Source organism: Bombus flavifrons, chromosome 1 (genome assembly GCF_040668555.2).
Source record: "Bombus flavifrons isolate JBK064 chromosome 1, iyBomFlav1_principal, whole genome shotgun sequence".
Classification (NCBI taxonomy): domain Eukaryota; kingdom Metazoa; phylum Arthropoda; class Insecta; order Hymenoptera; family Apidae; genus Bombus; species Bombus flavifrons.
The window spans coordinates 20,602,558-20,624,555 of NC_138442.1; the positions used below are offsets into that span (position 1 = coordinate 20,602,558).

At 32.7% G+C, this 21,998-nt stretch overlaps 1 protein-coding gene across 6 annotated transcripts in view; it reads right to left on the reverse strand.

The window, feature by feature from the left end:
• The window catches only part of LOC138182227 (proton-coupled amino acid transporter 1), a 56,016-nt gene that overhangs the window by 1,221 nt on the left and 32,797 nt on the right, over positions 1-21,998 (reverse strand). For 2 of the 6 annotated variants that reach the window (XM_069117896.1, XM_069117978.1), the window contains exons 3-11: positions 20,819-20,935; positions 11,456-11,606; positions 10,043-10,170; positions 9,682-9,766; positions 8,567-8,839; positions 7,255-7,433; positions 6,722-6,754; positions 6,249-6,421; positions 3,205-5,480 (exon numbers count right to left, since the gene is read on the reverse strand). In XM_069117896.1, coding sequence (XP_068973997.1) covers positions 5,239-5,480; positions 6,249-6,421; positions 6,722-6,754; positions 7,255-7,433; positions 8,567-8,839; positions 9,682-9,766; positions 10,043-10,170; positions 11,456-11,606; positions 20,819-20,935 — 1,381 coding nt within the window. In that variant the 3' untranslated portion in view covers positions 3,205-5,238. Of the gene's footprint in view, positions 1-46; positions 189-259; positions 407-3,204; positions 5,481-6,248; positions 6,422-6,721; positions 6,755-6,776; positions 6,909-7,254; positions 7,434-8,566; positions 8,840-9,681; positions 9,767-10,042; positions 10,171-11,455; positions 11,607-20,818; positions 20,936-21,998 lie in introns of those variants that run through there. The other 4 variants (XM_069118149.1, XM_069118063.1, XM_069118319.1 and 1 more) reach the window with 4 other exon arrangements.

Here is a 21,998-nt window from a genome sequence, read left to right on the forward strand (position 1 = left end):
AAATAGTTATTCTCTGGTTATTTCATTACGAACCTTCATAGCTTACCTATGGTCTGAGACAAATCGTTGTAATTGCGACAGTTCTGTTTATCCAGATAATCTTTACTTATTGAGTCCAAGAAAACCGTGTAACGAACGATATTCATGAATAAATCGACGATTACATTTTGCAACGAAACTGACAAAGCCTTAAAAATCCAACATATTTATATACTTGTTCCGTGAGTGACTTTGGTAAAGAGATTTCTTTAAATTTAACCTTAAGTTCTTCGATATTCCTGAAACGTTCCATAACAGGATCGTGATGGGGTTTGCATTTCTCTCTCGAGCCTTCGTTAACAAACAAACGAATGCAAAACTCATCTGGACTTAATTCTTCTTTAAACGACGCGTACACGTCCAAGATCTCCATCAGTGGGATGAGAATGTTTAATCGGAAGACATTGATTTTCGTCAACTAAAAGAAGCAACGTCGAGTAAGTGAAAATTGAACACGTAAAAGTAAGATTATACCTCTTCCTCGCTGCAATCCATTGCTGAAAAACGACAGTTACTTATCTTTAATTTAATAAACCAGCATCTCTTTTCTGTCTCAAATCGACGAAATGTTTCATCGGACTTCAGAACGCGAAGGAGCTTTACCGATAAGTTCAGGACGTTTCAACGAATGATTCGATCCAAGCCATTTCAAAAACTTGAATCAAACTTCAAGCAAGTTATTAGTTTCAAACTCTGACGTTCCTTCTTTAGGAAATAGTTCAAGGATGTTTCCTATGATCGTTCCATTACCAAGTAAAAAAATACACGTAGTCAATGAACATTTAGTAGAAACAGTCAATATTCCAAAGTTTAAATTAATTTCGAAGCAGGATAATACCCGTAGTCTCCTGTCCTTCTTCTTAAAGATAATTTCAAAATGTCCTCTGATATATAAAGCACAAGATACAAGGAAATACTCATGAATAATCGATATTCAGTAGAAATAGTCGATATTCCAAGGCTGGAGCCAAATTTAAGGCAGGATGTTACTCGCAAACTTTTGTTTTTCATCTCAAAAAATAATTCAAAAATCAATTTTCAACGATCGTCTGAAAAACAAAAAGGAGATTCACGCGACCGATCGATATTCCTTAGAAATAATCAATACTCGAAAACTTGAACCACGTTTCTTGCAACAGATAATTCAACGATTCGAATAACTCGAAAATTTAAATTGCTTTTCAAAGAATCAGTAAAAATATACCTCTGATGATTATTTAAATAATAACGAAAAAGATCCACGGAGACCAATCGACATTCGGTAATGAATTTCGAACGACTTTATTTGTCAACGATTCGTTAATCGACCAACACAGTGGTACATGAACAGACAACACGTTTCGTCTCGCACGTTTATTAACTCTCATTCATCAGCCTCCCTTCAAAGAAAAGTTAATCACTTTACACCTCTAACATCTTAGAAAAAGAAAAAAAAAGGAAAAAACAGGACACATAACAAAAGTATCTGTACGTATAAACTATTCCTGAGAAAGAATTTGTACTCCGAGGCAGGGCAATACATATCGTTCTCGCTGCGCCGTTCCATGACTTTTAATCGCCTTAAAAATGGTTAACCCATTCACTGCCAACTAAGAGATATTTCGTGGTAATCGTATGTACCAAGATTGCCAACTATCAGTTATCTCGTAGGGTTTTTTTTGTTTGTAAATTACTATAAACGCCGTTTTATTACCGTATCTGCAATTGAATATTACTAGATTTTGTGAAATTTCATGTTTTCTTTAAAAGGAAATCTTGGCGTCTAGGGCAAGACGCTTTAAATTTGTCTGGCAGCGAATAAGCTAATACTATTACGCTACAATGTGTCCTAAGGAAAAATTCTGGACAAATTCACCGTCAGACATTAGACGCAAGTTACTGTAAAAATTATTGATCAATAAATTGCTGCAAAATATTATTTTTAACGATGATACTCGGTATGTTTAATTTCTTCACAAGGAACACTACTATCTTTCACTTCTCTACTGATATCTCACTAGTATCTCACTAATATCTCGCTATCTCTAAATGCGATAAGACAAATAGAAAAGTGAATTTTTTGTATTTAGTTATTTGCTTTTGAAGAGTACCGCGTTCTTAATTAATTCAACTGGTTTCTCCCTACTCATTGGTAAGTTGTGCAAAATGAAATGGAACTGTGTTAGTAAGCTTGCTTTCTCGAGGCTCGTGTACTAGAAAAATCGTTCTGTATATTTCTGAAAACACAGGTATCGAAGTTTTATACTGTTTCGACTTGATCTTCCGCATACTTTTTTTCATTATTCTTCTCTTATTTTTGTTTAATTTATCACGTTTTGTTTTTTGTATCTATATATCTATACACATATAAAAAGGCATTAAAGTAAAGTTCGTCGATCGATGACACTGTACAACAACAACATTGTCGAACAATGTACAATTTCTCATTGTTTCCTTTACCATTCTCTTTTATAATTATCGATCATACCGCGATATGCGAATGAATAAAATATACATTGAGTCGACGTTACCATTATTACAAATGAAGACCACTGTAGAAAAACATGGTAAGCTCATATTTGTACATTTTTTATTTTATTTTTTTATTTTAATTTTTTATTTTAAGGGAGAATACGTCAATGTGGTAGCCGAAGAAAAGAAAAATCTGTTAGGTCGAAAGATATAATAACAATATTAATAAGTGACAGCTACAAAGCTTTTCATAAGATATAGAATTTGTTTTTCCGTAAAAGAACAATGACGTAACTAACGTTACGATATATTCTATATTCTACGGATCGTTATTTTTTAAATATTTAACAGCATAGTGTTATTCAAATAAGAAGAGTGTCGAATCTTAAATTATTGTTCCACAAAAAGTGGAAAACGTGGTTTATCATGTCTTTGCCTGGTGGTCTTCAAATACATTTGTTCGAAGAATCTCCAATCGTTGCGAGAGAAAAGAAATTTACGCTTTATAACAACTATAGCACAAGAATTATCATCTTACAAGCAATTTTTTTAACAATAATCATTTATGACAATCACAATGTGTAGAAATCGTAAAAAAATTTATCAGTGCCAAGACCATCGATAACGTAGTACAAAATGACCAATATGACCCAGCGTGATGTTGATGATCTAAATATTTAATACAAATTTGTTTTCTCTGATTAAATCGTACAGTATATTTAAAAAATATATTCGTTTCGCTGTCTCGTATTTAAAACGCTGATCACTATATCACAGCTTTGATACAGTTCCATCCACGTAACTATAATACAAAAAATCACAATCAATACATTCGAACAGAATTCAATCGAACTTTTAACTCTTAACTTGTACTATTGGATTCGCAAGCGGCGATTTAATTCCATACAAAGTAAGAAAGAAATTTCGAGCATTTCAGGTTGCATTTTCTACTCCATCGCAAAAACTAAGGAGTATAAAATAAAATTTACCTTCTATATTCCACATAACGGAAATCATTAATCGCTTTTATTGCGTGAAATGTAAATTCAAATAAAATAATTAATGACCTCTTGGTGTAACAAAATGACGAAGAATTAAAAATTAATGATACAGAAATTACCATAACATTCAGTAGCGTACTATATATCAAATTCTTAAAGTCTTAAATGCTTAGAAATTAAATAATCTAATAGAAATTATTACGTACGATCCAACGATACCAATTAAAAGTTGAAAGTCACGCAATATTCCGTCGGCGAGAAATTACGTTTTCGAATGAAATCCACGCGATTGTCTTTTCATATTGCACGATCGTCGAGTATGATCATTGTCATTATAATATTATACTTTTTTCAACGTCTATCGGCCAATACTCTGTTTTGTACGTCATTTTGATTGCTTTCCTTTCTTGTCGCATGAGTTATGTATACACATATATATATTACGTGAGTTCGCAGTAACAATCAATTTTCACCTTTCTTTTTTTTTTACGGAAAATTCGTGTATCTAATCGAATAATCTATACATCTATCATATATATAAATCTACGGTTACGTCCTGTTCAGGACACGAACAACTAACACTGTTAATTATTCATAACATAGGCGATGATATATTATAGACACGTATCACGCGACATACAATTGATCACAAAAATATCCATATTTTATAAACAGCAAAGTTTAATTAAAAAAATTAATCTTTTTATCTATTTCTTTTCGTTATAATTCAATTATAGGTAATATGGGGACGGCATATACTCATGCGATGGCCATTAATTGATAAATTATGCGCAGATTTTTAAGATCAAGAAATTTGAACATCTTTCTTACATATATCCATGAAATATTTTCCCTCGTAATTTCAATCTATGAAATGAGATCCACTTTAAAATATTTATCATTCGTTAATCATCAAAATTAAAATGGTAAGACTTTGCGAGAGTATTTGAAAGATACTCTGTCTTTCGTACTAAGTTCTTAATATACAATATATTGCTATACGGTCTATTTTTGTTTTCGAATCACGAGGCCGTGTATTACTACTGTATAAGAAAATAAAAAATAGTTGTTGAAAGAAGATCTTGAATTATTTCTGTTTTCACCGATATGTCGTCTCAAGGTGGTCGAACCACTTTCATGACCAACTGTATATCAATGTACAATTCGATCACAATTACCAATTTCTCAAAAACTCCTTCCCCCTTAAAATCAAGTAATTCTTGCAAAATTACCTCATGCAAAACTATTTTATTTGCCTGAAATCGTGCTGTACTCGATATTAGCACCATTCTAATATCGACAACAGTACGACGAACGTAGAAATTGGTAATTGTAATCCCGTCAAGGACACGAGATTTGTTACCCTGTTCGTGGAACTAGAAAAATTCGCATTATCGATTTAGAGACGGATCACAGATAACGAAGTACCCTTTTCTGAATGCGGAACGCGAAGATTATGCTAAACGAAGGATTCAAACAATAGTGAATGTAACGCGCAAAGATTCGTATACGATTCGTTTGAGAGAAATGTGGTAGACTAATAAACAACATTAACATTAACATTAACAGTAATCTAAAAAATTAAAAAAGGAAAAAAGAAAGAAAGAAAAGACCGGCTCTGTCCAAATGAATAATCATTGCCTATATGATCGCGTAGATGTCATGATCCTGATAATACCGCGCGTGTATATATATACATACAAGTAAAAAGTATATTAACAACGATTTATACAACGAACTAGCCTAATTACGTGCTAAACGCCTTAATGATCGACGTGATGCTTTCGTATGTCCCGGTAACGAAACCGAGTAGACCGATTAGTACTATCAGGATATCTTTCGATATCGTAAACAAGCCCAGTGATGCGTTCTGCCAGCATACAACCATTTCGATGATTGGTGGAAATACGAGTGCCAAGGCGGTGCTGCTTACTGCACCGACCAATGATATGAACAGACCCAGTTGAGGTATCGCTTCAGCTAGGACAACTGTAATTAGATATAACAGGTAAAATTAGTATTAAATATATTTAACGTTAATCCTAGGACGTTTGAAGGAGAGTCAAAGAATGTGCACGGAATTTCAAACGTTGGTAAACCTTGAAATCCTTCAGCGTCCTAAGGTCAAATTAAATTATACATAAAGATTTGATATTAAATTGGTATTTTTCTCGATTTTGCTAAATAGATTACGGATATTTACGTGAACTCATATTTTCATGACTACGGCCAAAGAAACCAAATCCAATTAGAAATTGTTTTAACTGTTAAGAATTATAATAAATACGTGTAGTTATATCGAGCGTATACCGAGGTTGAACGAGAGTGTGAGTGAGAATAAATTAAATCCGGTTTGTAGCCGACAGGCGAAAATTAATTACAGCGAATAATCTACTTTTTACGTAAAGAAGTTTTGTAATTTTAAGAAAGATAACGTCAAATTGATATTTAAAATAAGAAATCTTTTTAAACGAGAACGTGATCGGGTCGAAGGACAACAGGAGGTTAAGAAAAGGAAGGATGCTGTGAAAAATCTTTGTGATTCAGAGTGTTTAAAATATTTGTTTGTAGCTGTATTTATACGATTTAAAACGTTTAGAATATTTATTATAATTTCAAATCGTTTAAGAGTTTAAAATAATCGAACATGAGAACCAAGGTTCGAACAAATTTTTCGTCCATAGCAGAGTTAACAATTTTGACTATTCTTATAGATGATAAATTGACGATAATTTTATATATTAATATAGAACTTACATGTTAGGAAACACATCGAGGAACGGAAAACAGTCTCTGCGAAAACGGGCCACTTGAAAGGGCCAAAGCGGTTGACGATCTTTGGCCAAATGATCGCAATGGGAACGTAAAATTGCAGTGCATACGTGAGTAATATACTCAACGAGATGGCGACCTGTATACATTGAGGTAAGCTGCAAAACGCAATAACGTCTTATGAGTATTCGAATTATTTCTCTTTAATTAATTGCTGTTAAATGCGAGAAACTTATTCAGCCGTTCGTCATCGTTATAACTATTCCAATTGTGTTAAATCTATCGCAACATGCAAATTTAGTCGTTAACGAAGAACGCAAAGAAACGTCTATGTGTATGGCTAATTGATTATTGAGTGTTGATGAAAAAAGGAACACGACGTCACAATATTATACAAATGGTCTAGTAGTCTGATAAAATAACACAACACTTCTAGGAAACCCATATATGATAGAAACCTTAAATGCTCGCCGATGATTTTTCCATCCACCCTTTGTATGCAACAGAAAATTACGTTACAAATAGTTTTTTCTTAACTACGTGTTTTGTTTTTTTTTTTTTTTTGTTTTTTTCTGTTTCGCTACTTTTCGCTATCACTTTGCGTGATAGTATTGCAATTATTCTGAACGCAGCGTGATTTATCACCTGAACGCATAATAATTTTCTGTAGAGTCGATATAACAGAATTCTGCTTTCGTACATGGTAAAACAAACATGTGCTAATCACTTGCCTAATCTGTTTTGACGTCGATATACTACTTCTATTCTAATCAATTAGTAAATCAATTCGTAAATATACGCATACGTGTAACAAGATATTGATAAAAATATATACGAGACAATTAATTTGCATCGATAAATAACGTTTGGCAATTATGTACAGAATATAATTTAGCGAGTGATTAACATAAAGTAAGATAAAAGGAATTTTTATCGACCAATTGATAATGATAAGAATTGTTCACTTAGAAAAGTAAATTTGGATACTTACACCTCCTTTGATTGGAGATTTAATGTAACGGATCCGGCCACTGCGTCGCCGTATTTTAAATAAGATACAAAACCCATCGCGACGAACATGCCACCGACAATTACCATTCCAACGTTTAAAACTCCCAGTGGCTTACTGAAATTGCTCGGTTTCTTCATTTCGTTCTTCAGGGGTAACACCTAAAATACAGCGGGATATTCGTTAGAACAGAAAGAACATGTTTTTTATCGACAATCGAATCATGACTAACAAGTTGAGTCTTAAAAAATTCTATCGTAATAAAATATCGGATTGTTTGGGAAATTCAACTCAAAATTGAAGAAAATAATGTTTAATTGTCAAATATTTGAAATTGAAAGCAACGTGTTTCTATTTTTCTTTTTTTTTTTTTTTTTTTTTTTTTTTATTAAATAATCTGTGCACCACTTCTTTCGTTATTATCTTTTTATTATTGCTACATCACGCGGATTTATAGAAACTAAGTTTTTGTAGTAATTTTGTAGTATCGCATTTCATTATTGAAACAGTTTTATAAAAATCAAAATAAGCTAGCAGATATCATTGGATAGAATACAATACAATATATCATTGCCCTCTTTAACTTGTTATCGCTTATCAGCATAAATGTCAGAAATTCTCTGAGCAGTTCAATAAATCTATTCACATCATTTCTACGTCTTCCGTTGCTTTTTTCTAGGCCAAAAGAAAAAAGAGAAATACAGTTATATATAGAGAGACTTATATAACAGTTCAACTCGTTATTCCTGTTGTAAATTCAACGCTAACGCAATAGTAATATTACATACTAAAGTTCACAGAACTCTTTGCATTGTTTTTGTAATTTAGCATTCTTTAGTATTTAATATTCTGCGTTACAAGACGTTTATGATGCGAATAAAATAACAGCTTTACGATAGAATAACTAGAAAATAATAGCGGTGAGAAGCCTTTAATTTGGTTTGGCTATCGATATGTACAATATTTATGGCCAACAGTGTACATCCGGATATTCAATATTAACTGGTAAGCGATCTTTGGCTAACAATCTTTATTATATATTAAAACTATTTTCAGCGGAAGACAGAAATATCTTCGCTCTTTCGACCGAATTTCCAAAATAAACATCATGTACATAGGAATAGAATCTTTAGGAAGTACTTCATCGAAAATGACAATCCCAAAATGAGTATCATAACGTCCCCTGATTTTGTTTCTTATTGCAACAAAACAACCAAGTGAACGAAGTGACTGGTCGCGAAAATAACGCGTTACATAAATACGAAGAAGCACGTGCAAACGCGGCATCGCTTACCAAAGTAATACCCTCGAAAGAATATATCACAGTGCCAAAGAACAGAGGCAGCTCGTGCCAATCCGCGATATACCGCCTCTCGTGGATCGGCGGCAAATCGTGGCACATTATGTACATAGTAGCCACATAGCCAGTTATGACCAGAAAATTCGCCAGTGACGAAATGGGCACCAGGTACTTCAGGTTCCTGATCCACGTGCTCAGCATTATCGGGATCAAGATCACAGCCATATGTTGATGAACGTCCATCTCGATTCCATACACGTCCAACACCTATGAAAGAAAATCGTTTTAGTCATTTATTAGTATCTTTTCTTAACATATTTTACTGTTTTTCAATCGTTAACTCTTCAAATACCATACGTTTAATAGCGTCAACGATTTGAAATCGCTTTTGTAAATTATATTTATATTGGTAAAGTTTTACCAAAGAGTTTGTAGGATAGGAAAATTTTTAACTGATGTTTTCTATTTTAATTCTTTGGTTTTATGAAATGTATGTGCAATGATACTAAATTTTTGTTGGTAGTTTACATGCACGTAAGAAGTTATAGTACGGATCATCGGTATGTAATAATAATATGAAAACTCGAGGATTCTCTCCTTTACAAATCCCTATCGAAAAACCTAAAGTTATTAAATTGGAAAAACACCAGTAATTGGTATCATCGTTAAATGCCTTGACTCAAAAATGTTTACTTGATCGAATAAAAATATAACTCCAAATATAATTCCTATGTTTCAGTTTTATATTGAAACGAGTGAGATAAGAATTTCCTAAAAGCTATAAATTTTATCAAACAAAGAATCTAATGAAATCTCACCAATATAGGCCACTGATGGTTTATTCCACTTCAAATAAAAGAAGACAAGCTTCGTCTAATTTGCAGGAATTTTACATAGCAAAAACTCAGAAATATATGAAAATACACGTAACGTTTAATTGCTGTTTTGCGCAGTATGAAAGATATTGTGCTCTCAACGATAATTATAGGAAGTCGTGCGTGAGAAACGTTCACGATCAGAGTATTTGATATTGAAAGAGTTAATAGGAATTACGTATTACAAATGCGAATAAAAGATCAGAAGGAAGAAATTAAAAATTGGTGGCTCACCTGCTTCATATTCTTCGCAATGAAAACGAAATAAACGCAGCAAAATCCAAGTTGCGTGATACATAAAAATACATTAACCATTTGTCTGGAACAAAGCGGATAGTAGTGTAAATCGTAAGAACAGATGAAAAAAGGAGGACGATAACGAAGCGTGCTATTAAAAAATGAAATGTGGAGAAACAGATGAAAGGTTTGAAATAAGACAACTGATTATTAATAATTCTATTTTTTCTCACCCTCTAGTCGTATTTTTGTAACGAATTTCCTACGAGTGACGCGAGATAAGAATGCGTGGTATGGCGTTAGAACGAACAGTCGATGGTGTCCCTATTTCATGTCTTCTCATTATACATATACGTACCTCATAAACACAGAGTATTTTCGGAGTGCTAGAGGGCCGGTAGCGAAGCACAATTCCACGGTGCCAGCAAACCCAGTTGTGGCACTCGCGTCGTTCACGCGACGCGTCACCTCTTCGTTACATTTAATCTGCAAACACACGATAATGTCCACGTACAATGTCGAAGAAGAATTTTTCTCGCGATATTTTACTTCGTATTACCGCTAAAGGCGTAAAACTATTTACATTTCTTAAGAACGATTAGAAATAGAATATAATATACAGGATGTTCCGCAGCATCGGTACTGCAGATTTTGCAGATAAAAACGATAAAAGGAAGTTCGTGTAAACAAGCGTCTATTTGACCTTGTTTTCTAGCTATAGCGAGTTTCTTTGTCGACAAACTCCATGTAATTGTATAGCTTCACGAGAGATGTTTGGAACGACCTGCTCGCATTCGAACACGAAATCGGATACGTTTTATCGTCGACTGTCTTGCTCTCTCCATCTATCCAGATATCGTTCGTTCGATGTTGAGTTGTGTTTGTAAATAGGTAAGTGAAATTAGTTCGAACACTTCCATCTTTCGATAGAGTTATTCCAATTTATTAAAACTCGTTGTAACTCGTAAACAAGATCAAACAGGACATATGTTTGTCGGAATTTTTGTTGTTGTTTTAAGCTGCAGAATCCATCGCCGAAGCGGCTCTACAATGCTGTAGGAAATCCTGTTTGTAGAATACAACTAAAATACAGCGTATTACTAAATAGAACCGCTGAGTGTTCGTTGAAATTATTCATCCTCTAAAAAAATACGATGATTATTATTCGCATACGATAGTAACATTTCAATAGATTGCAATATCGCTTGGTTTGGCAAACGTTTAAGAGAACGGTGTAACGTAGCAAAGAAATTACTATACCATGTATCGTACGATTTTCGTACTTTGCTGGAATTTATGTAATTGAACGACTTGCAAAAACCATTTATCATGCTGTATTAAGAATATACGCGGATGATGAATAACGATCATTAGTTGTTTCAGAAATTTAATTTAACATCGATTGATAAACCGGCTGAGCGTTTATGCATCGGAAAGTACAAAAAATCCACACGATACAGGTATTGGGGTTAGGTTAGGGTTAGGTTCACTTAGTTGCCAACCGAATATATGCAAAATATCCTAGATATAATATCATACTTATTACGATACTTAGCGGGTAAACAAAAGTTAGTAGGTTCTAATCGTGTTTGGAAAAATATAAATTTGCATAAACGTCCGCAGTTTATTCGATCGTAAACGGTATACGAATATCGATACTATTTTACAAGAAAGTAATGTTAATATTATTTTATAAAAAGAAATTAATAGATGGAATTATTGTAGTTATTTATTTAGACAAACAATAAAGAAAATAGTGGGTTATACGTACAAGAATATGTTGAGCGTGAACACAAATAACCCCGAGGAACATAGTAAGCGGCGGAGCCAGCAGCAGTCCGGCATGCTTGAAAGCATCCCCTAACGCAAAGATACCGGAGCCGACGTTACCTTTGAACAGGTGCATCATTGTTTCTAAATACCTGTAATTATTCATTCGATATAAATAACATTCTGTATGAAAGCTATAGAGATTCTCTATTCGAGCCGGAAATATTCCAAATACGTACTTGAACCTCTATAAACAAATATCATATGCAGTAATACACATAAAGGAATTATCTACCATACCTCCCATTCGTATTTATTATTTCAAATTAGAATCTCTTTAAGAAATAGATTCTTGATTTTGGTTTCGAACGTTGAGAAATCCTCTGTTGAAATATTAGAATTTTTTACAATTTGATCTGACGATACTTAGATTTACTTATCGGATACCATAAAAATATAAAAACATTATTTTCTTATTTTATGCAACTTACAGCCATACTATACGTCGGATTATCTTTTATTGAAGCGATGATTAACGCGTTCATTGCTGAGTATCGTTACTGGGTCATTGTCAGAGGTTGTCAAATGAAGAGTTGGAAAATTTTCAGAGAGAGAGAGAGAGAAACTTTCTTAATAATTCGCGAATCAAGTTTCACGGTATAAGCATCAGATAAGTTTCGTAGAAAGATTAATCGTTAACACGACATACTATCGATAATGGAAATTCGATCAACGGTGAACGCGTTAAAGAGCATGAACAAAGGTTGGTACAGTTGACTGAAAATTTCCTAAGCATTCCTATGTCACGTCGCGCGAGCTAATTTGAAATCGCCGGCGAATGAACCGAGCCGACCGAGTTTCAAAACCTTCGCTCCATGCTTGTCCGCTGTTTTACCCATCGTGCAAACACGTGCGTGGTTGATCCGTGGATATCGTTAATTAGTCAACGAACAAGGTGGTTATTCGAATAACTGGAATAAGCGAAAATAAAGACCTACGTATGAAAATAAAGTTTAGTAACATTCCTTTTGATACGCGCGACTCAAGTGCCTATAAATATCTGTTTCTGAAATTTGTTAATGCTTTGTACGTTGATTCATAGAATATTAAAAGACAATCTTACACGTAAAAAGCTGCCACAAGCCAATAACCTTGTTACGTCTCAATGATAATTTAATAATTTCACTGTAATCAAAGATTTACAGATATCAACGTGTTAATTAGCAAATACATTTTCCGGCATTTTTTAATTTGAAATTTTTCATTTTACGTTGATTCATGGAATATTAAAAGACAATCTTACGTTTAAAAAGCTGTCACAACCCAATGACCTTGTTACGTCTCAATGATAATTTAATAATTTCACTGTAATCAAAGATTTACAGATATCAACGTGTTAATTAGCAAATACATTTTCCGGCATTTTTTAATTTGAAATTTTTCATTTTACGTTGATTCATGGAATATTAAAATACAATCTTACGCTTAAAAAGCTGCCACAAGCCAATGACCTTGTTACGTCTCAATGATAATTTAATAATTTTACTGTAACCAAAGGTTTACAGATATCAACGTGTTAATTAGCAAATACATTTTCCGGCATTTTTTAATTTGAAATTTTTCATTTTACGTTGATTCATGGAATATTAAAAGACAATCTTACGCTTAAAAAGCTGTCACAACCCAATGACCTTGTTACGTCTCAATGATAATTTAATAATTTCACTGTAACCAAAGGTTTACAGATATCAACGTGTTAATTAGCAAACACATTTTCCGGCATTTTTTAGTTTGAAATTTTTCATTTTACGTTGATTCATGGAATATTAAAATACAATCTTACGCTTAAAAAGCTGTCACAACCCAATGACCTTGTTACGTCTCAATGATAATTTAATAATTTCACTGTAATCAAAGATTTACAGATATCAACGTGTTAATTAGCAAATACATTTTCCGGCATTTTTTAATTTGAAATTTTTCATTTTACGTTGATTCATGGAATATTAAAAGACAATCTTACACGTAAAAAGCTGCCACAAGCCAATAACCTTGTTACGTCTCAATGATAATTTAATAATTTCACTGTAACCAAAGGTTTACAGATATCAACGTGTTAATTAGCAAACACATTTTCCGGCATTTTTTAGTTTGAAATTTTTCATTTTACGTTGATTCATGGAATATTAAAATACAATCTTACGCTTAAAAAGCTGTCACAACCCAATGACCTTGTTACGTCTCAATGATAATTTAATAATTTCACTGTAATCAAAGATTTACAGATATCAACGTGTTAATTAGCAAATACATTTTCCGGCATTTTTTAGTTTGAAATTTTTCATTTTACGTTGATTCATGGAATATTAAAATACAATCTTACGCTTAAAAAGCTGTCACAACCCAATGACCTTGTTACGTCTCAATGATAATTTAATAATTTCACTGTAATCAAAGATTTACAGATATCAACGTGTTAATTAGCAAATACATTTTCCGGCATTTTTTAATTTGAAATTTTTCATTTTACGTTGATTCATGGAATATTAAAAGACAATCTTACACGTAAAAAGCTGCCACAAGCCAATAACCTTGTTACGTCTCAATGATAATTTAATAATTTCACTGTAACCAAAGGTTTACAGATATCAACGTGTTAATTAGCAAACACATTTTCCGGCATTTTTTAGTTTGAAATTTTTCATTTTACGTTGATTCATGGAATATTAAAATACAATCTTACGCTTAAAAAGCTGTCACAACCCAATGACCTTGTTACGTCTCAATGATAATTTAATAATTTCACTGTAATCAAAGATTTACAGATATCAACGTGTTAATTAGCAAATACATTTTCCGGCATTTTTTAGTTTGAAATTTTTCATTTTACGTTGATTCATGGAATATTAAAATACAATCTTACGCTTAAAAAGCTGTCACAACCCAATGACCTTGTTACGTCTCAATGATAATTTAATAATTTCACTGTAATCAAAGATTTACAGATATCAACGTGTTAATTAGCAAATACATTTTCCGGCATTTTTTAATTTGAAATTTTTCATTTTACGTTGATTCATGGAATATTAAAAGACAATCTTACACGTAAAAAGCTGCCACAAGCCAATAACCTTGTTACGTCTCAATGATAATTTAATAATTTCACTGTAACCAAAGGTTTACAGATATCAACGTGTTAATTAGCAAACACATTTTCCGGCATTTTTTAGTTTGAAATTTTTCATTTTACGTTGATTCATGGAATATTAAAATACAATCTTACGCTTAAAAAGCTGTCACAACCCAATGACCTTGTTACGTCTCAATGATAATTTAATAATTTCACTGTAATCAAAGATTTACAGATATCAACGTGTTAATTAGCAAACACATTTTCCGGCATTTTTTAGTTTGAAATTTTTCATTTTACGTTGATTCATGGAATATTAAAATACAATCTTACGCTTAAAAAGCTGTCACAACCCAATGACCTTGTTACGTCTCAATGATAATTTAATAATTTCACTGTAATCAAAGATTTACAGATATCAACGTGTTAATTAGCAAATACATTTTCCGGCATTTTTTAATTTGAAATTTTTCATTTTACGTTGATTCATGGAATATTAAAAGACAATCTTACACGTAAAAAGCTGCCACAAGCCAATAACCTTGTTACGTCTCAATGATAATTTAATAATTTCACTGTAACCAAAGGTTTACAGATATCAACGTGTTAATTAGCAAACACATTTTCCGGCATTTTTTAGTTTGAAATTTTTCATTTTACGTTGATTCATGGAATATTAAAATACAATCTTACGCTTAAAAAGCTGTCACAACCCAATGACCTTGTTACGTCTCAATGATAATTTAATAATTTCACTGTAATCAAAGATTTACAGATATCAACGTGTTAATTAGCAAATACATTTTCCGGCATTTTTTAGTTTGAAATTTTTCATTTTACGTTGATTCATGGAATATTAAAATACAATCTTACGCTTAAAAAGCTGTCACAACCCAATGACCTTGTTACGTCTCAATGATAATTTAATAATTTCACTGTAATCAAAGATTTACAGATATCAACGTGTTAATTAGCAAATACATTTTCCGGCATTTTTTAATTTGAAATTTTTCATTTTACGTTGATTCATGGAATATTAAAAGACAATCTTACACGTAAAAAGCTGCCACAAGCCAATAACCTTGTTACGTCTCAATGATAATTTAATAATTTCACTGTAACCAAAGGTTTACAGATATCAACGTGTTAATTAGCAAATACATTTTCCGGCATTTTTTAATTTGAAATTTTTCATTTTACGTTGATTCATGGAATATTAAAAGACAATCTTACGTTTAAAAAGCTGTCACAACCCAATGACCTTGTTACGTCTCAATGATAATTTAATAATTTCACTGTAATCAAAGATTTACAGATATCAACGTGTTAATTAGCAAATACATTTTCCGGCATTTTTTAATTTGAAATTTTTCATTTTACGTTGATTCATGGAATATTAAAATACAATCTTACGCTTAAAAAGCTGCCACAAGCCAATGACCTTGTTACGTCTCAATGATAATTTAATAATTTTACTGTAACCAAAGGTTTACAGATATCAACGTGTTAATTGGCAAACACATTTTCCGGCATTTTTTAATTTGAAATTTTTCATTTTACGTTGATTCATGGAATATTAAAAGACAATCTTACGCTTAAAAAGCTGTCACAACCCAATGACCTTGTTACGTCTGAATGATAATTTAATAATTTCACTGTAACCAAAGGTTTACAGATATCAACGTGTTAATTGGCAAACACATTTTCCGGCATTTTTTAATTTGAAATTTTTCATTTTTTCTTTTCTTTAAGGTACATATATGTATATTCTTATAACATGGAATTGTACTTATACGCAATCGCTTTTCGACGGATTCAATCAAAATTATCACCGTTATTTTAAACGTAATTTCGTTGTATATTATATTCGTACGAATATTTGTATCAAATATATACATCGATATTATTTTAAGAGATGTTTGTTTCTTGGGAATCACGATTAATGAAAAGACAAACTTTTCTCTTTTTTTTTTTTGCCAATTCCCATATGGGTTGTTAAACGTTATGCGAACTATAGCTAAAACGTATAAATATATTTATTTATATATTTAGATGTTTTCAACGTCTAGGTGGAAAAATACGACGAAAGGCGGAATATTTTGATAGCCTTCGTTCGCAGATGTTCTATCTCTAAAATTTCAACGAGACACTTCGATGAAACGCGTAATTATGCAATCGATTAGAATACTATTAATACATTACAACAACAGTGATTCCTCAAATGAGAAGTTAAATGTGGAAATTACGCGAACCAATGAGAGCTTATGCCAACGTATTTATTTCGAGATTCGGCTTCGGCTTTTGCGGTTTGTGGGGAAAGTACAGGCCTCAAGTTGCTCGTTAATCACTCTACCTAATGATATACGTACGGGCATTTAATCGAATCAAGCTACTTCCTATCAAAACCTTGACCATCATCGATGAAATAGTATTAGATAAAATGCGATAGAAAACGATAGAGAACAATAGCAAACTCTGTATCAATACCAAAATTCATGTAAATTTTTATTTCTTTTTCATGTACATATTACTACGACTTTCTTTATAAACTAACGCTTCTAAGTTTTTTTTTCTTTTCTAAATTTAATTTCTTTTACCTTTTGATAAAAAATTTATTTCATTGATTTAACAGATTATTAAACGCAGATTGTGTGTCGATTTTTGTCAAGTTTCTACAAATTGAATTATTATTAATAGAAACAGAATTTTTAAGTATTCCTGGAAAGAGAATATAATTGACTAATAATAAAATTCAAGACCAATTCTATTGCTAAGACAAATACTTTTGACTTGTCACGGTACAATATTAGATACATACACACGCAATATCGAGCGTGGAAAGTTTGGCAAATATAGTTGAAAAATATTTGTCTTGTATATATATATATATATTTCGCATAATATTATATCCGTTTTAGATGATTCAGAAAACTATTAGACATATTTCATAGCTAATTAAATTTTTTTACCATTGTACGCGTTATTTTATATTATACACAACGTGCAATGTGAAAAAAATTAGTGTACAGTTTAGAAATATTTATTTTGTATATGTACTTTTCCATCGCGTTACATTTATTTTACACGAGTTATAAGTTTATCGTGTTCCAAAGCTCGGTATGTTATTTTACTAATGTGCTTTTTAAGAGGATTATTGAAAAAAGATTGTTTGGTACGATTAATTTACTTTTCAATCGCGTTACATTTATTTTACACGAATTATAAATTTATCGTGTTGCAAAGCTCGGTGTGTTATTTTACTAATACGTTGTTTAAGAGGATTATTGAAAGAAGATTGTTTCGTAATAAGATTAATCGAAAGTCTCGCAGCCACCAGCGGCAGCCAAGCTCGCAGAAAGGTAGTAGCGTGCTTCGTCCTACTCGTCATTTACTTCCTTATAAATTGTTTCATATCGTGATTTACATTAATGTTACGCATGTTCGCGAATTAAGGAAATTACTCTTGCACGTGACTGTCATATACGATCCAGCGTAATGACGTATAATTAAGAAACGTATCCGTGTAACGTGGCTGTACCAACAATAACGTTGCAATTAAAAGAGTAGACAATTTCGTTCTGCTCGTAACGCAAGATTGAGAGGAAAGACGAGTCAGACCAGTTGAACGTATTCGAGTCGTTGGACGTAATTGAACGTATCGCGTGTAGCAATGTACAAGAGGAACGACAAGAGTGACAGATTTTCAAGAAAACAATATAATCGTACAAGTTGAAAAGAATTTACGTATCTGATACGTTCGGAAGAATAAGTGAAACGCTGTAAAAATTGATAGAAAATTAAACTAGAAATTTTGCCAAGATACTTCGAAGATTTTCTGAAACGCTGAATCTAGAAAGCTGTTAAAAGATTTGGAAAAATGAAACTAAATATTCCACGGAATCTCCTGTGAAAGGTAAACCGAACAATTCTACCAAGTTGTACTCAACGTTCTAATTAAATCCGCAAATTCGTATTGGGCAATTTTAGAAAGCAGCGCCTCTTAGGAAGAATAAGAAATTAAACTGAAAGACATTCGAAGCTCTAAAAGATTGCAAAAGAATCGTAAACGCGTTTCTCTCCTCGCAAAAATCTTTTGCAAGAAGAGAAAAATCTCACGAATAGCAACGATCGAGTCGAAAAGGCTACAACAACGACCCAAGTATCAAGGCCAAGGATTGATATACTCGGATCGACGAACAACTTTTCATCAAAGTCAGGGAATTAAGTGACGCGTTATATCATATCCCTTCTTGTTATCTCAACGATGATATCCTTTCAGGCAACCACGATATCGAAACGTTCTTTATCTCTACGTAGTATAATATCCTCTAGTCAACTGCGGTATGAAATGCCAGATCAGGAATACTTAAGTCTGTAACGCGGTATGCCACAAGGACCTTGAATTCTCCACTTTAATTGTCCATTGCAATTATCTTGGACTTAGTTAAATCCAACAACTAGGAACTCTAAGATATTATAAATCTGTTGAGAATTGTGGATCTTAATTGCCGAAATAAAAGTAAAGGAACACTAAGGTTACACTTAGAATTGATATTAAAATAGTTTTAGATTTATTTAATAAACGATTTCCAGGATCTTCGTCGATATACATTTGCACGCGTCTCAGCATTCTCTTTGTCTCGCCATCTTCCACCCCACACTGCCAACGGAACAGTTAGAGTCGTCTGCTTTTCGAGACGCCGCGCACACACATACTTTCGCACACTCATATTCTCATACGCGTGTCACTACTACGCGGCCAATCTAGTCTATCACGCAAAATTATAAATATCTCAATAAAATCAATTCGAGTCTCGAGTAATATTAATTGTCGATTTTTATTTCGTTCAAGTTGGATAGAACAAGCAGATTCAACGGCGAAGAACGTGTCAAATTTACGTGGTTTTCCTCTCGCAGAGTAATTATGCCGAGGAATGTGACGGAAAACGACGATTATCCTGCAAACTGTTTCCTTCCTCTGGCGTATCTCTTCGTCAAATACGCGGCAACAAGGATAACGTATGTGAGAACGAATCTCTCGATTGGTTATCTTAGGAGGAACAAAAACATCTATTGTTCGCCGAACCTTCTAATTATGAGAATTCTAATGTAACATCACAAGGAGGAACTAAGAAATACGTACGCTCGTCGTAAAAATCAGGTCGGTAACAAAAACGTGAGAGGTTAGTTTTCCAAATGTCTATAAAGCTAGAAAAGAGGAAGATTATTGAGATATGTGTAATTTTGTGTACTACACTAGATTAGCCGCGTAGTAGTGACACACATATATGAGTATGAGTGTGTGGAGTATGTGCGCGCACAGCGTCTCGTAAAACAGAAGAATCAACCGTTCCATTGGTAATGTGGTAAAGAAGATGGTGAGATAAAGAGAGTGCCGAGACGCGTGCAAATGCGTATCGATGAATATCTTGTAAATCACATATTAAATAAATCTGAAACTATTTTGTTATCAATTCTAAGTGTAATTTAAGTGTTCCTATACATTTATTTTGGCGATTAAGATCCACACTTCTAAACAAAGATTACCATTACCAGCCTTGTTTGCGTTCAATTAGAGACATCAAAGCGACTGATCGATGGAAGGAAAGGGAATATTTGAAACACTGAGATAAAATAGATAATTTTAAATTGTTATTCTTGTGAAACAATTTAATTTATATATACTTTGTTTTATTTATATTTATACGTATATTTGTAACTTTTTGAAATGTTTCTAATTTATTAATTAAATTTATTACGTAAATTCCTTACCTTGTTTTCCATAATCTAGGTAACGCAGTATTGATAGAATAATCTCATTAATGGAAAATAATCACAATTGATTTACAACAAAAGGTAATTACCAATCAAATAAATTCAGACTTTTAACGTTCGCTTTTTCATTTCGTCGCGTACTTAGAACATTATACGGGAATAAAAATGAAACATTTATAGGTAACAGAAAATGGTTATAACTAGCAATGTGTAAGTGAAAACCGCAAAAGTGGAACCTATCTTGCGGCCATGTAACGTATCCGCGTAAACACACGCACACACAAAGTCACACACACGCGTAAGACATAAAAGAAAACGTATTCTTCCTTTTGGACATTGAAACTGAACCTGAGTTATCGCGAGCATTTTTGCTTAGCTGGTAGTGTACTGGAAAGTGGCCATAAATAATCGTCAGAAGGACGTAATAAATACCGAGAGTTTCAGGGTAAGTAAACTTACGAGGTCGGGTGGTGAACGGAAATTCCATGCTCGTCGCTTCCGCCTTCCATTTCAGCGCCCTTCTCCACCGCTAAAATGGGATCCTTCGATTGGAAAGCTCCGTACGTGCTGCCATTCCTGACGAATAAACATTAAATACAAATAGCAAGTAAATAAGATTATTGAACTTCGCATACTTTTTTTTTAGAACTACAGATAGTTAACACGAAGCTATTTCCAAAACCAGTGAAAATGCCTGGTCTTTAAAAAAATACGTAATAATGAAATATTTGTATATTTATTGATTTATTACTTTCTTACAGAAGCACTTCCATGTTATGTAAAACATTTTTGGTATTATTAATCCATCTGGGACCATGATCCCTAAACGAGTGTCGACACATTTATAAAATTGTAGAAACAGTCGTTTTGAATGGTGCGGTATTTTTAGGGGTTAGCATCTAGCGATCTAGCGATCGATCCGGAATTTTCCTGATAACTGATATCGTCATATCGAATGATACGCGGTAAAAATTTTGAAAACGTGTGCGAAATTGTAGAAAACTGGTTAATTGGGGTTCGATAAACTGATTACAGGATCTTTTTACACTTTGAGAAGAACCGGTCATTTTGATACAAGTATCTGGTATTGGTACAAGTAGCCTTGATACAAAATTATTCTCAGTTCGAATACATAAAAAACAAAATAAAATTCATTATATTATTCTTTTAGTTATCGTTGCGGAACTCGTTACATCATTGCGGGAAAAAAATACAACACGAAGTATGTATATGTATTTTGAAAATAAAATTGTGAAACCAATCAATTCGACTGGTGTGGTAGTTCTAGTGTTAATAATACCAACGAATATTAAGATAAGCATCAAAGGTTAGCGAGAAAGTTTTTTTGCTTTGCATATTTGAAAACGGTAATTTAGAAACTCGATATCCACGCGATTATTATTAATCGCAATAATAAATTGTAGTAATTATTCCCGTGAATTTCCTCAATTCTGTAAAAAATTCTATCAAAGAATTTACAACTCCTAATAGAATCGATGGCACGTGTAGCATGAAATATGAACAAGAGAAAAAGTATACTCTCCTACAAGATCCAGAGGTGTTTTTAGTTTTAGAAAACTAAATGAACTTTAATCGTCGAGAAATATACTTCGATTGGTCGACGTTGATAATTTCTTTT